Source organism: Hypanus sabinus, chromosome 21 (assembly GCF_030144855.1).
Source record: "Hypanus sabinus isolate sHypSab1 chromosome 21, sHypSab1.hap1, whole genome shotgun sequence".
Taxonomy (NCBI): domain Eukaryota; kingdom Metazoa; phylum Chordata; class Chondrichthyes; order Myliobatiformes; family Dasyatidae; genus Hypanus; species Hypanus sabinus.
In genome coordinates this window covers 14,666,678-14,682,252 of record NC_082726.1, presented here as the reverse complement: position 1 = coordinate 14,682,252, position 15,575 = coordinate 14,666,678, and the positions used below count along the sequence as shown (strand labels likewise).

The 15,575-nt window shown below is 42.1% G+C and overlaps 1 protein-coding gene across 6 annotated transcripts in view; it reads left to right on the top strand.

The window, feature by feature from the left end:
- dapk2b (death-associated protein kinase 2b) overlaps positions 1–15,575 on the top strand; it is a 205,671-nt gene that overhangs the window by 15,692 nt on the left and 174,404 nt on the right. For all 6 annotated transcript variants that reach the window (XR_009507185.1, XR_009507186.1, XR_009507188.1 and 3 more), the window contains exon 2: positions 276–422. Coding sequence is in view for 2 of the 6 variants with exons in the window: in XM_059946014.1 (XP_059801997.1) it covers positions 346–422 (77 nt within the window). In the remaining 4 variants the exon portion in view is untranslated. The remainder of the gene's footprint in view (positions 1–275; positions 423–15,575) is intronic.

Here is a 15,575-nt window from a genome sequence, read left to right as displayed (position 1 = left end):
CTCACTAACTCCAGAATGTACTAACTCCTTACAGGCAGCAGCGGGAATTGAACCCAGGTCATCTGTACTATAAAGCTTTGTGCTAACCACTATGCTACAGTGCCACCCCTCCAGACATTTGCTGTGGAAAAGAATTTTTAGATAATTTTTGTGGTGAAATTGAAGTAACCGTAAATTCCAGCTTGCCATGACATACAATTAAAATGTTTTGAATTCACCCCACTCCCCATTTTCCTCTAACTGCAATGTTTTCCGAATTGTTTGTTGTTTCATAGATGCCGACCGCTGTATATTGAGAGTGGGTTTTGAGCATCTTTTGAGTGATATGGTGTGAACTGACAACGGATGAGGACATTGGGCATGGCTTCCTTTAAGCAGCAGAAGGTGGAGGAGTTTTATGAAATAGGAGAAGAACTGGGAAGGTAGGAATTTCTATCATTGTATTTTTGTTCCACTAAGCTCAAATCAATGTACAAAATTCATCGTGGTGACAGCTGTTTGTTGACCTAAACTCTGTGTGATCTCTAGTGTGCAAACTACACTGGTTGTATAATTATACTGTCAATAGTTCTGTCTTCTCGGTCCCAAATTAAAATTGTTTTTGGTTCTTTCAAGGCTTGGAACCTGAGGCCCCATGGCCTTCTGTCCCTGATCTGTAACTTGTGTGGCCTGAGGCCCCACGGCTTTCCGTCCCTGAGCTGTAACTTGTGCGGCCTGAGGCCCCACGGCCCTGAGCACGTCCACTGTTCAAAGTTTTGCAACCCATGCAGCTCTTGTATGAAGTGTTTCAGTGACACCACCCATTTGAAATGCATTTTATCTTAAAATGTAAATATTCTTTTATAGTTCAGGTTCCTTACAAACAGAACAGTATTATAAGATCCCTCTGAGGTACACCATCTTATTGTAAAAGAGCATTTGGCTACAGACACGGCTTGAGAGAGCTGCCAATTGGGTTGGCTGTTTTGGAATCACAAAATATAAAGCCATTACTGCTATTTAGTGAGTTTTATAAAATTACCAAAAGCCACCACCTCTCTTTTCTGTCTAACTATATTGTTTTATCTACTCAGTTCTCTGTTGCATTTTTGATCAATCTATAGCATAGGTTCTGCAAACGGGCCGCATTACTGGTACCCTGAACACTGATTTTCAGCAAATAGCTTCCCCCAGGCTGAGAAACTGGCAACTTTGTTGAGCATGTCTGATTTGGCAATGGGATTCAGAATTATTTTGTTTTGGCTGTTCGTAGTAATCAAATATGGAATCCTTTGGGCTGGTTTTGTTCCGCTATGGAACCAGACTTGTCTCCCATGCATTTAGCTCTTTTTGAAGTTCTTTGACTTTATCAAATAATTGAACTGGCCATCTCTTAATGAGTGAACTATTGTACTAGAAATTAGGAACTTAGGATTATAATACAATATCTTGGGGAACTCCAGTCAGTACTGTTCCCTCTAAGTGTCTCACAGCTATTGCCTTTTAAAGGTCTAGATTTTTTTCCCCTTATTTCTTATCCAATTTTTAGTAGTCAGCCTCTAACCCTGATGTTATAAAGCTTGTGTTTAAACAGGAATGTGTGTCATTGTAAGATTTATCAATTCATTTTCGTTGTCTCCTTAAGTAAGTTGAGCAAGATCAGGCAAGTTTTGCTTATTTTTAATCAGCTATTCTTACAAAGATTTTTCATTATGTTTGCTCTGGTATTTACAGGAACAAGAGCTTCTGCTTTCTTGTGTGTATACACAGTTGTGAAATGGCAAGGTTTAAGTTACTTACAAAAATTTTTGGAAGACTTCTAGTTAGATTGAAACTTGCAGGAATGTAGTGCAGAATGTAAACACACGTGGATATGTATCTGAAAATGCCTCAAGGATAAAAAAGAAATTGATTCAGTCCAAAATACCATCAACGGGAGTTCTCAAGACTTTGCCTGTAATTCTGCTTTGCCCTTGTTGTAAATGCATATTGACAGGAGCTATGTGTGCATGTACATCACCTTTTTCTCCATTAAGTTCACTCTTCTCGTTCTTCCTCTTTTTTAAAAAAAAAATAATAGTGTCAATAGCATTTTGGAACTTGTGACATACAGTATAGTGGTCATATACCTGATGGCGCAGCTTGTGCAGGACCCACAGCTCCAGCAGTCTTGGCTTCAGTCTCAACATCTATTGTTGAGTGCTATTTCCATAACTATTTTCTCTGCCCGAGATTCCTCCCACACCTAAAGATGCGTGGGTTGAGCAATGTAAATTGATCCTAGATACTGGAAAAATTTAGGGTGAGGTAGGACGAACATAACGGGAGTGCTGTGAATGGTTGCTTAATGCTCAATACTGTATGAGATAGAAGCTTGCACACAAGGTTCAGTGTAGTTTAGGTAGAATTGCAGAGAGGTCATATAACCTAAGCTGCCTCCTTCCTGCCACCCAATTAAAATCCCCTTTGTTTTACTTTTTTTCCCAAGACAATTTTAATTTCATTCTTCATGAAACCGAGTTTGATGTTAGAGTAACAACACACACAAAATGCTGGTGGAACGCAGCAGACCAGGCAGCATCTATAGGGAGAAGCACTGTCAACGTTTTGTCCGGATGAAGGGTCCCGGCCCGAAATGTCAACAGTGCTTCTCCCTATAGATGCTGCCTGGCCTGCTGCGTTCCGCCAGCATTTTGTGAGTGCTGCTTGAATTTCCAGCATCTGCAGATTTCCTCGTGTTTGATGTTTTCTCATCCGGGCAAGGCTTAAAAACATTATCACAAGGAGAGACTGGGATAGTTCATGCTAATTTTTTTTTAGTGATCCAGATGTTTATTGCTCTTGAAGTTGATGACAAATCATGGCCTTGAACTTCTGGTGAAGATGTTCCAAAATCGGTAGAGTTTCAGGATTCGGATCCAGGTCAGGTTGGCACACGATTTGGAGATGAGACTGTTCCTATGCAGGGATGCCCTCCACTTTCTTGGTGGTAGTTTCAGAGGTTTGGGAAGTGAAATAACTGGAGCTTTCTGGAGATGGCGCACACTGCAATGCACGGTATGCCTGAGGTGATGGGCGTCATACAGACATCCAACGTAGAGACACGTCTTTAATTTCTCAATTTCCTGTCTGCCCACAGCCCCAGCTGCCCAGTTTGCTCATCTCCACTTAACCCATTAGTTTCACAGCCCTCTTTGTCTTGCCAATTCAAGTGGTTGTCTAGGTTCTTAAATATTCTGAATTTGCCGATCAAGTGTTCTGCCTCATCCTAGCTGTTGTCAAGCTGCTAGATGCTTATTAGAATTGTATTATCCAAGAGGCAGAGAATATTCCAAGATGCTCCTAAAGTGTCTTAGACGATAGAAAAGCTTTAACATGTCCGGAGGTGAGCCACTTGCCTCAGGATACTAGTTTCTGACCTGCGTTGAACCTCATGCCTGGTCCAATTGTGTCCCTGTTGCCAGTGAGAAAAAGTATTCATGTTTACACAAGACGATTTAAAATTGTATAGCATTTTGGGGAATGGAGAACAGCTGATGTTTAAAGGGTCATTGTTGTAAGATCAAAAAGCTGTGAGGCAATTTCTTTGGTTTACTTTAGCAAAAATTGAGTACATTTATTTCAAATTAAAGAATTTGAATCTTTTGAACAACTTAAACATGATGGGAAATGGTGGCAGGTAATGATATTGGTGGTCAATTCTCTCCTGCGGAAATGTGAGCTGACAACGTGATCCTCTACCAGAGCCTCGAAGGAACTAGTCGATATGACCACATCTGAGTCTGCTGTGTTTCTGCAAGTTGCACTTCAGCCGGTTCATTGTATGTAACGTGGGTAGATGATGTAAGCCTCATCTCGCACCACAGTATTTAATAAACTGCTATTTTTAAATGAATTTCCACTTTTTGTCAAGGGATATTAATGCATGAAACTGGATCAGTTACTTTGCAGACAACTTAAGTACATCTGAAGTTCACTTCATTGTTATGAAACACCAAGGGTAATAGATTATAGAACATTTGCCATCTAATGAAGGACTACTTTTAACAGCCTTAAGATTTTCACAAACTTTCTCATAACTGGGATTGATGTGAATAACAAGTAGATTAGATGTTCTTTTCAAACGTGCATTTTCACACACTCCATTGAGTTCATACAATCTGTCTCTTCAGTTTTGGCACAGAGCAACTTTAGCATCATCCTTGAAGATTCAATTTTGAAGAATCCATTGATTGCATATTTTAAGTAATGGGAATTTTTAGTCTGCGTACATGTATATAAGCTTAAGACTTTCAAGGATGTTTATCAATCCATAATCCAGGAAGTTGATGAATATTTTCCATGTGAATATGAGCATGTTGTCCCTGAGCTGTAGTGAGTGGTGGATTCCAGTTCGTGGACTCCCCAAGGTTTTCGCACAGTGCAGGCATGAAGTTGTTCTGTTAATGAGTTTAAATGGCACTGAAGCAATGAGTTGATGGATAATACTGAAAATGGGAAACTTGTGTACCAAGTGCACTATTGCACAAGGTGCTTGTATTTCTAGCACCTGTTTTGGTTGTGCAGCAAGCAAACTGGCCCTTCAGCCCACCAAGTGCATTGTGATCATCAACAACCCTCCCACACTAATTCTCCCCACATTCCCATTAACTCCTCCCCTAGATTCTAGCACTTGCCTACACACCAGGTAGCTTTGTGTCCAGTTAATCCTCCAGCGCACCTTCCAAATGTTGGAGTGTGCAAACTTTTTGCGATGACAGCACCGGAGATCTGGAGAGAACCCGGGCAACTGCAGCTGTGAGGCGGCAGTATCACAGGCTGTGCCACTCTTCTGCTGAAAGTGGGGAATCCGCTGACTGATGCTGCACTAATTCACCGTCCCACTCCGCTGAGAGAAGGCTGGAATGAGATTGACAATTTCAAAGTAAATTTGGTATTTAAGTATGTGTATACTCAGCGGCTACCTTATTAGGTACCCCCTGTACATCTGTGTGTTAATGCAATTACCTGATCAGCCAATCGTGTGGCAGCATAAAGCATGCAGACATGGCCAAGAGGTTTAGTTGTTGTTCAGACCAAACATCAGAATGGGGAAGAAATATAATATCAGGAACTTGAACTGTGGAATGAATATTGGTGCCAGATGGGGTGGTGTGAGTATCTCAGATACCTCTGAACTCCTGGGATTTTCACACACAGTGGTCTCTAGAGTTTACAGAGTGGTGCAAAAATACAAAAAAAAGCATTCGGTGAATGAGTGGCAGTTCTGTGGTTAATGAGTGAGATCAGTGGAGGATGGCCAGACTGGTTCAAGCTTGACAGAAAGGCAACAGTAACTCAAATAACCACGTGTTACAGTAGTGGTGTGCAGAAGAGCACTTTTCAATGCACAGCGCATCAAACCTTGATGGGCTGCAACAGCAGCAGGTTATGAACACCTATTCAGTGTCCACTTTATTAGTACTTCCTGTTCCTAATACATCCTGTGCATTACCGTCAACTACCCTGAAATTTATTTTCGTGGCGTCTAAAGGAAAGATTTTATGGAAAAATTGTACATAAACAGACAAAGACTAACAGAGGCCACGGTGTAAAAGAAGAAAGACTGCAAATAAAAATATTAGAGCATGAGCAATAAAAGGTTCCCAGAAGTTAGTCTGTAGGTCGTGGAATCAGTTTGGAGTGGTGGTGATTGAAATGATCCACGCCGGACAGGAGCCTGATCATTGTGTGGGTGATAATGGTTCCTGAACCAGGCAGTGGGGGAGCTAAGGCTCTGTGGCCTCGATGGTAGGGGTCACCACTAAATTTTAGAAGAGGAAGTAAAATAGAACAGGAGATAAATCTTGGTACAGTAGTGACTTTTTTAATTAAAGGGGATTAAGTGCAGAGTTAACCTATGACATAATGCACTTCAGTCCCTTATTCCTGCCAATATGTTTTTTTCAAAACTCCTGTCATCAGCAATGAAGACTCTGTACATTGATCAGCTGGCTGCACATGAAAATGTCAGTGGAATGATACAGGTTTTACTGGATGTTAGTTTTTCATCCTCATAGTTTTTGTAAATTCTTCCCAAGTAAAGTTGATATTTTTGTTTTAGGCTCGTATTGGGTTCACTTGGGGCCCAAAATCAATCCTAAATGTAGGACATGAGATATTTCCATGAACTGTGGATATTTGATTAAAAACTGTAATTGATTTGCATTTCAGATTGGAAAGGTATTGATTTGCACAAAGTAGAGGTTTAAGTTGAGTATCTCAAGGGTAGATAAACAACAGTATGATTAAGTTTTGTTTGATTTTTTTTTAAAAAGAGTATTATTGGTTCCTGGCAGCCTTGAAAGAGTGTCTTGAGTTGCATATGCAAAGAATGTAGTCTAACCATTGTAAGCCCTCAGTGTTGGGTGTTTTGGCCTGGGAGAGGGTCCTGGCATGATTATCCTACCAGTGAATTTGTGGAGAACGTTACTGGTGTTTTTCCCGGAATGCCAGCCTCAGGGTCCTCTGGATGTCATTAGTATGCCGGGGGCATGGATCACTTTGCCCAGCTGGTCAATACATTCGGAAGTCTTGATCATCAGATGCCCTTTCCCCCGGTCAGCCAAAGGCTGCACTGGGGCATTGAGGACATTGGAGAATTTCATCATTGTCTGATTTCATCCGGAGGTGGCTCCTACGCTGAGGGAAGTGGACCATGTTTTCCAGATGCTTACTAAGAAGTGTCACATACCATGGCCATTGGCCTCGTCCTCTACAGGTTCTTGGTTGCACGGACTACTTGGGCAGAGAGTCAGAGAGGCGCGCCACAGAAACGGACCCTACAGTTCGGAGTCCGCACTGACCGCCAAGCCGTCCTGGTCAATGTGTATTTCATGAATTAGAGGGTCCACTTTGTTCTTCCCACCTTTCCATTAATGCCCCTCGAATTCTGTAATTTTTCAGTCTTGTATATGGCAACATGTGCATACTTTGATAAATTTATTGAGGGCAATTTACAGTGGCCTGTTAACTTTCCAACCTATCCATTTGTGAGGATGCTGGAGGAAACTGGAGCAACTGAAGGAAACTCACTTGGTGCAAGATTTTACTAAGGCAGCAGGATTAAACCTAGGAAACCTGGAGCGGTGAGGTTTCAGCTCCCCCAGCTTCACCACAGCTTGTTATGTACAAGTTGTCACTGATTTGTGAATCTGGACATTGAAAATGGCATCCATCAACTTTCCTTTCTGCAGCACACACAAAATGCTGGTGGAACACAGCAGGCCAGGCAGCATCTATAAGGAGAAGCACTGTCGACGTTTTGGGCCGAGACCCTTCGTCAGGACAGTTCTTCACCTTATAGATGCTGCCTGGCCTGCTGTGTTCCATCAGCACTTTGTGTGTGATTTGAATTTCCAGCATCTGCAGATTTCCTCGTGTTTGTTTTTTCTTTCTGCAGCCAGTTCTGGCGGCTCTGCGGCTGCCCTGGATGGGGGTGAATTCTGTGCTTGGGCAATCGTAATAACCAGCAACCAGCATGTCAGCCACTTGCACTTTTGAGGAAGAAAAGTTCCTTGCAAGTAATTGATTTTGAAACCGATCTTATAATAAACTGAACTTGTGGTGTTGATGTGCTGCAACTCTTAGATGGCACCTTACTGATAACCATGAGAAAGTGCAATCAACCAACATTTTTAATAATCTTCAAACTGTTTATTAAATAAATCTAAAATTTAAGGTCTGATTTGTTGTGCCAGGAGAAGGGGGAAAAAAACATACTGAGTTTAAAAATTGTGGAATGACTTTTTTTTTGCTCTCTAAATATAAAACATTGTCAAGTTAAGAATAATTTTTGCCGGAACTAGCTGTGAACAGGACTTCCTCTTTCACCATTTGTTGAGACTTTTTAGAGCTTTGTCAGGCCTGACTCGGTATTCTACACAAACACAAACTTAACCACACTATCTTGCAGCCTCTCAGTCGGCCGAATTAAATATACTATCTTATTTAATAGTTTTTCTTTCCTGTTGCTAAACTTCAGTATCTTATTCCCAGTTGGTTTGTGTACATTAGTCCAAGCTAAGAAATGATATGTTGGTGTAATACATTTGATCTGGTAGATTTTACTCTGAAGTCCTGAAAAGATTTGGAATAGAGTGTACTGTAGCTCAGGAACGTACTCCCATTCGGTGCTTTAGTAAGATTATTCTTCCCTCTGTTTTCCTGCCCACACTCCCCTTTGAGAGTGGAATACTTTCATCTTGCCGCTCTGCGGTTGAGGGGATGTGTGGTGATGCTGGACCTCACATTTCAGATCAATTCCTCTTCCTGAAAACTATCAAAACTTCAATTCTGCCGAAGGGTGAAGTTGTAAAATTCCCATTTTTTTTTTATTGGCCGTTTGATCTCTACACTGGCAGGTGAGAAAATGCCCAAAAGGCAAGTGTGCAGCAGCCAGCAACCCAACACTTAATCTGTGGTCTCCCGGAGGGGAGAAAAAGTATCAGCCGATCAGCCATGATTGAATGGCAGAGCAGACTAATTGTATGTGGGGAACAGATGGTTGCACAGAGGGAAAATTCCATAACTTTTCCTTCCCTTCACTTTGTTCTAAGGGAGGTGAACCTATGGTGATTCATACCTTTTCAGAATCTGTTTTATTATCACCAACGTAAGTCGTGAACTTGGCTAAAACTTTGACAAAACTCTATAGATGTGTGGTGGAGAATATATTGACTATCTGCATCACAGCCTGGTTTGGAAACATCAATTCCCTTGAATGGCAAATCCTCCAGAGAGTAACGGATACAGTCCAGTCCATCACGGGTAAAGTCCTCCCCACCATCGAGTACATGGAACATTGTCATGGGGGGCTTCCATCGTTGGGGACCCCCACAATCCACTTGTGCCGTTTTCAGGTTTCTACCTTTAGGAGCCTTGGGACTCACAGCACTAGATTTAGGAACAGTTATTGCCCCTCAACCACTAGGCCCTTGATCCAGTGGGGATAATTTGCCCCATCACTGAAATGTTCACACAACCTATGGACTCACTTTCAAGGGCTCGTCATCTCAAGTTCTTGATATTTATTGCTTATTATTAATATTTCTTTTTGTACTTGCAACTTATTGTGTCTTTTGCACACTGGTTGTACATCAAGATGGTGCAAGCTTTCATTGATTCTATTATGACTATGGGAATTATTGAGTCTGCCCACAAGAAAATGAATCTTGGGGTTGCATCTGGTGACATATGTACTTTGAAAATTGCTTTGTACTTTTGAAATTTGTTGTTTTGTGGCAGCAATACAAAAATTACTTTCAGTTGCAATAAATAAATATAGTGTAATAAAAGAGTAATGAGGTAGTGTTCTCAGACTGTTTGGAAATCTGATGGCAGAGGGGAAGAAGCTGTTCCTAAAACACTAAGTGCAAAATTGGTAGGTGTTAGTGCAGAATTTTAATTACTCATGTAAACTAGGATACAAACAGGGCATAGAGTTGCTAAATTTTGGTCAGATTTTTTTTTTTAGCCGATATACAGCAAGACGGACATGAGGAGTGGCTGTTACAATTCTAGTTTTGACTTGGTGGAAGGAGGGCCAGTGGCACTGGTCATATTCCAGTTGCGTTTAGCATAGGTACGAAGAAAAAGTAGTCATAAAGGTTTTAAATTGGATGAAGGGAAATTTTGCCAGTGAGAAATGACCTAACAAAAGGGAATTGGAGACGAGTGCTTGCTTAGTAACCATTCAAGAACATGAAAGGTGTTGTGAAGATGCATGCTTTTTGTATCTTTAGGGTAAGACAGCAGAGGACTGCTATAGGTCTATTTGTAATCTCTCCTTTTTTTTCCCTCAGGAAATGAGGGAAATGGCCACACGTGCATCTACCTTGCACTTAATTCCTTTGCTTCTCATTTAAAAGATCTTGAACCCCATATGAGAGAAAATTAGAAGAAGCTACAGATTTTTAAACCAGAACATTTTAGTTACATTTCGCTATCCCAACAAGATATGGGATCTATGAAGAATTTGAAGGTATTGACAATTGTGAATGCTACAATGAAAATGAAGATTTGAGGATGCAGTTGTCAAAAGCATTGTATGAAGGCAGTCCATTATCTACACTAGGTGTCTGCATTGATTTTGTTCATTTACAGTTATGGCAGTGTGTTGGTTGTCCATATCCAGCGATGACAGTGAGGCAATATTTTTAAAGTGGAAAGAATGTTGCACTGGGATAGTTCTACTTTCGCGACCTCAGAAGTCCTGGTCCAGTGTTACAAGTAGTTATCACAAACGGGGTCTTCCTTGCTTACCATGGATAAATATAACTTCTCCTGTGCCTGATCATGCCCTTACTTCTCCACGAAGTGTTGCAGAGCCTTGGCCTTTGAATCTTACTGTTGATCTCATCTGCCCAGTCCACCAGAGCTGACAGGCATGTTCCTATCTCACTGGGGTATGAGGCCCATCAATTACCCTTGTCTGGTTTGGCCTGCCTGTCGGAGCAGTCACTGTGGTGTGGCTGCTGTTGCATGCAAACAGACTGCTTAAAGCCAAGGGTGAGAGCTACATGTCTGGTAGGGACCAACGGTGAGTGAGTTGCCCCAGAGTGTACATGACATGCCCCTTCACCAGAGGTGCTACCCCATACATGGCAGTGTACAATGAATGAGTTCCTTTGTTGATGGCTCTTGGTAACTAATACAGTTTTGTAGTACTGTAGTGGTACTGGAAGTGTTCTAATTTGTTTTGTGTTCCATTTAAATACATAATTCATTGTTCAGTTAAACGGTTCGCCTTTTTTATACCTTCTGTGAAACTTTGGCTAATTGGGCAGCTGTTTAATTAGGCTAAAATGTACTGGTCCCGATATATCCCAATTAACCAGAATCCAGATATGTATATATCATAGCACTATTACTGAAAATAAGTTAAATGTTCTGTCTTCAGACATTCGGTACAAGAGCTGAAGATCCGCACCCCAAGGTTTAACAATAGCTTCTTCCCAATTGCCATGAGTTTCTGAACTGACCTGAAAACCCCTAGTTCTGCCTCAGACTGAATATATCTTCAACTTGTACTAGTCAAAGATGAATCTTGAGTGACACACAGAAAGTGCTGGAGGAACTCAGCAGGTCAAGCAGCATTTATGGAGGGGAATAAACATCCCGAATGAAGGGTCTTGGCCTGAAACGTCGATCTGTTCATTTCCCTCCATAGAAGCTGCCTGGCCTGCTAAGTTCCTCATGCATTATTAACGTCATGTTTTTATGTAAGTTATGTATAATTTATGCTGATTTAAGTTTGTGTAATTTGTTTGTAAGGAACTGGGCTGCTGCTGCAGAGAGCTAATTTTAATGGCATTTGTACCCTGGGTATGTATGCTCATGACAACAAGCCTGAGGAAACAAGACCAGAGGGTGTTTTGTTAATTCTCCTCATGGTGGGTCAGTGAGTAGGTACTCTCTGTAATATATAGTGCACTGCTAGTGCAGATCTGAAGGATTGTTGCACTGCTGTGCATCAAACTGATGCTCCATCTCAGCTCTTGGATGGATGCGAGAGATCCCATAATGTTATGAGCAGAACTTCAATTGAAACATTACTGTCCAGGGATTGGGATCTGGGAGGCAAAACTTGCTCTGATCTTGAGTTCTCATTCCAAAGGATAATATCTGGAATTGGAACAGAAATGATTAATTGCAACACATCTGTGACCATCTTGTTGCAGTTTGGTGTGAGTAAAAGCTGGCCATGTAGTCCCGAGTGTGGGTGTTTCTGATGCGTCTGCTGTTCAGCGTTGAACAGCACTGAAGGGTAACAAAGGTATATCCGGCTGAAGGACTGAAGTGTTGTAGCACCTTTTACTCGCTGAATTGGCCAAATTCTGAAAGACGTTGCTGAGTGATCCAACGTGAGAGGGGAAACTGTTCTCAAAGGTGCACCTGCAGCAGGTGAACCAGCCCACGGAAGCCTGATTAAACCGCAGCGGGTCTAGAAATGTCGCTGGAACTGAAGAGCTCAGGTAAATAACTGACACTGGATAGGCTGAATCCATTTTCCCCTGGAGGGAAGGAGGATGAGGAGTAAACTTCGACGTTTGTAAATTCACAAGGAGCATAGATAGTCCATCCTTTACCCAGCGGAGGGGAGTCTTAAAACTAGATTCTAATTCTCTCAAGCTGAGAGGGAAAAGTCTAAAGGGAACTTGATGGTTAAATCTTTGCACAGAGTAGGTAGTGAGTATGAGGGTCAGAGGAAGTGGTAGAAGCAATTACAACATTTGGATAGGTACACGGACAGGATAGAGGTAAAATGGGACTAGCTCAGATAGGCAGCTGAATCAGCGTGGAGAATTTGAGCTGACTGGCCTTTTCTGTGCTGTGCAGCCTTACGACTAATAACATTCTGCAGCGCTACAATTGTGCTAAAAGGTATTTTCCCGGAACAGAACAGTCGATCGAAATTGAGAAGGTCGGGCTCTGCGGATCGTTAAAAGCAGATGCAGTAGCCAGTGTTCACCAGTGTGATCTGTGACCCTGTATCCCTCACTCCGGGGTATGGTTCATTCGAAGGGCAGGCTGGTGGTAACACAGAAGCTGCAGTCTGCAGATGATCAATTATGCAACCACTGGATCTGTGAAAGCTCTGCCACATCTGGACATGAGTATTGGCGGACCATGGAACGATAAGTGGGAAGAGCAGATAAGGCTGCTGGAACTCTGCTCCTAACCTGCTGCTTTACCTTCAGGAAATGGAGGAGATGGCTGCTTTTGTCCCTGCCTCCTGTATACTTCCTTCGCTTCCCTTTGAAGGACGCAGAGGAACGTGGCTGGTACATTCATTACCATGTTAAACCAGAAGTACTAAGCTGATGATTCACCCAGGCTTCCTCCTGACGTACCAGCCATCACAGGACTCCAACCATGCCTATGGTCACCCTGTTCCAGTACAGTTAAAACACTTATTACGTGTAGGGGAAAAAAATTACAGGCCCACCTGGGTCCTGTTCAAAATTGCGGGAGAAATTCGGCCACCGAACCGGACGGTAACTCTGGTTAATCAGTCTGTGGCCGGTCAACAGCAGGTGATGGAAGGTGTCATCACAGAGCAGGTACCACAAGTACAAAGGCTATAACATTTATGGGGGCATTCAGCCCATCAAGTCAAATGAGGATGGCAGTGGCTTATTGAAGTCCTTTTTCTCAGCTACAGTCAACTCTGGTCACTTTTGCCCAGTTCAGTCTTTGTCCTAATGTGGACAAAACAAAACGACTTTCAGAGGTAAGGTGACTTTGACATCAGTTTAATATTTGAGCGAGTGCGGTGTCGATGAGTTTTGATAAGTCAGAAGTCAAGGGATCACACATTGCACAGGTTGTGCACTGCTCCGTAAGTGAAGCAGTTTATTATTACGTGAGCAGGGCTTTGTAAGATGAAGTAGAGTTCACGTCACAGTAATGCTTTTCAGTAAGGGAAAAGCTATCTTTGATATTCTACAGCATTGTCATCCCCAAATCCCATCTTCAGGAATCTGCATTTACTACAGCCCGGAACTGCAGATGGATGATGCAAGACCAAGACCTGGTATCCTGCGATATGTGACACCTTCTGATATCCCAAAGACTTTCCACTGTCTGCGGGGTCGTGAAAGGCACTCCATGCCCCATCCTAAACTCTCCGTTACCAGCGCGTGGTGAATGCAGTCTGCACCAGTTGCAAAGAGAACTGCCGTGTTTCTCACAACAGCCCCTAAATCCATGCACTTGACCACCAACAATCTTTGCAGTTCTGGTATTTGACCTAAAACATTATTTTTCCCCCTCTTTTCACAGATTCTACCTGACTTGTATTCCAGTATTTGCATTTTCAACGAAGATATCCAACATCTGCATTTTTAAAAATTTCTATTTACTGTACAACAAAAGCTTCTACACTGCATTTCTAATGAGCTTTGGAGCCAAAGGACTATTTAATGTTGTAAGAAATTTAGCAGGCAGTCTGCGTTCAGCAAGCCTCTACAAACTGCAATGTAATACTGGCCTGTTCTCTGGGGAATAAATACAGTAGACCAGTATAATGGGCTAGCCAGCTGATAGTGTAGTGGCAGCAGCACTGGACTTTGAGCAAATGGTATTGAGTTCAAATCCAGCTGGCTCCTTGCACACTTTCTATACATGCTGGGTCGAGCGTCAAGCTAGCAAGTTGGCCTCGTGTTGGGGGAGAAAAAAACAGTCAAATGCTACAGAAACTGCAAAAATGCCTCCTGATGTGCCACAAGGCATGAAAAGGGCCAAACTCCGTTTTGCAATTTACTTTGATCCTGGCAAGGAATGCTGATTGATGTTTGTGATGATCCCCTATGGGAAGACGCCTGGCCTTTGCTGAGGGCTGGTTAGCTGCTCAGAGGCTGTGATTCAACATTCCAGTAGTATTGAGAGATGGATCGCCGACTACATTTAATAAACCCTATAATGTTTTTGTCAAAGGATTGGACTAAAGCTTTCATTCAGCAAGGTTTCAACATTCATCTAAAAAGGTTAACCCACGATGATGATTTTCAAACTTCAAAGTAAATTTATTCTCAAAGTATATATGTCACCATATACAACCCTGAGATTTGTTTCCTTGCAAGGACACACAGTAGATCCAAGAAACCAATAGAATCATTAAAAGAACACACCCAACATGAAGGACGTACAGCCAGTGTGTAAAGAACAAGCTGTGAAAGAGAAAAAAAATTATAATGAATAATTAAGCAATAAATGTCAAGTGCGTGAGATGAGTCCTTGAAAGCAAGCCCATAACTTTGTTCAATGATGGAGCAAGTGAAGTTATCCCCACTGGTTCAAGAGCCTGATGGCTGAGGAGTGATAACTGTTCCTGAACATAGTGGCGTGGGCCCTGAGACTCTTCTGTTGCCATTCTTCCTGATGGTAACAGTGCTACACTCGGGCGGAATAAAAAACAATGACCATGTACTTTATATAGCTCTCAAGGGAGGCATAGATAAAGTCATCTGTCAGCCTCCCACACACCGGGGGAAGAAATCTCCTGAAGCCCAAGCCTCCCAGACATGATAACATCTTTGCGAATCTTTTCTGTATTTTTTTTTTCCTTTCTTAATGGCATCCTTCCTATAGCTTTGTAACCAGAGCAGTACACAATACTCCGAGGGTGGTCTCACCAACTACTGTACTTGTAAAGTTGTAACATGATGTCTCAGGACAAGCTTGCTTCCTCCATACACTGGACCGTCATTAACTGTTCAGGGCTTCCCAACCTGGTGTCCACAGACCCCTCGGTTAATGGTTGGGGTCAATATTATAAAAAAGGCTTGGAGCCCCTGCCTTAAAGGCACTCACTGCTCATTCCTGCTGATAATTGAACTGAAATTTTACAAAGATGAACATTTCAACAACATTGAGTGATCTCAGTGCATATTGAACTATTCACTGTTGTAGGAATTGGGAAACATCACCTTACTGGCACACATAGCGTGTAAACTAATTTTGTTGTCTCTGTTTTGGTATTTACTGTCAGTATTTGCACTGATGTTCATTTACAGTCGACCAAAAGAACATGGCACTATAGAGATACACTGGAT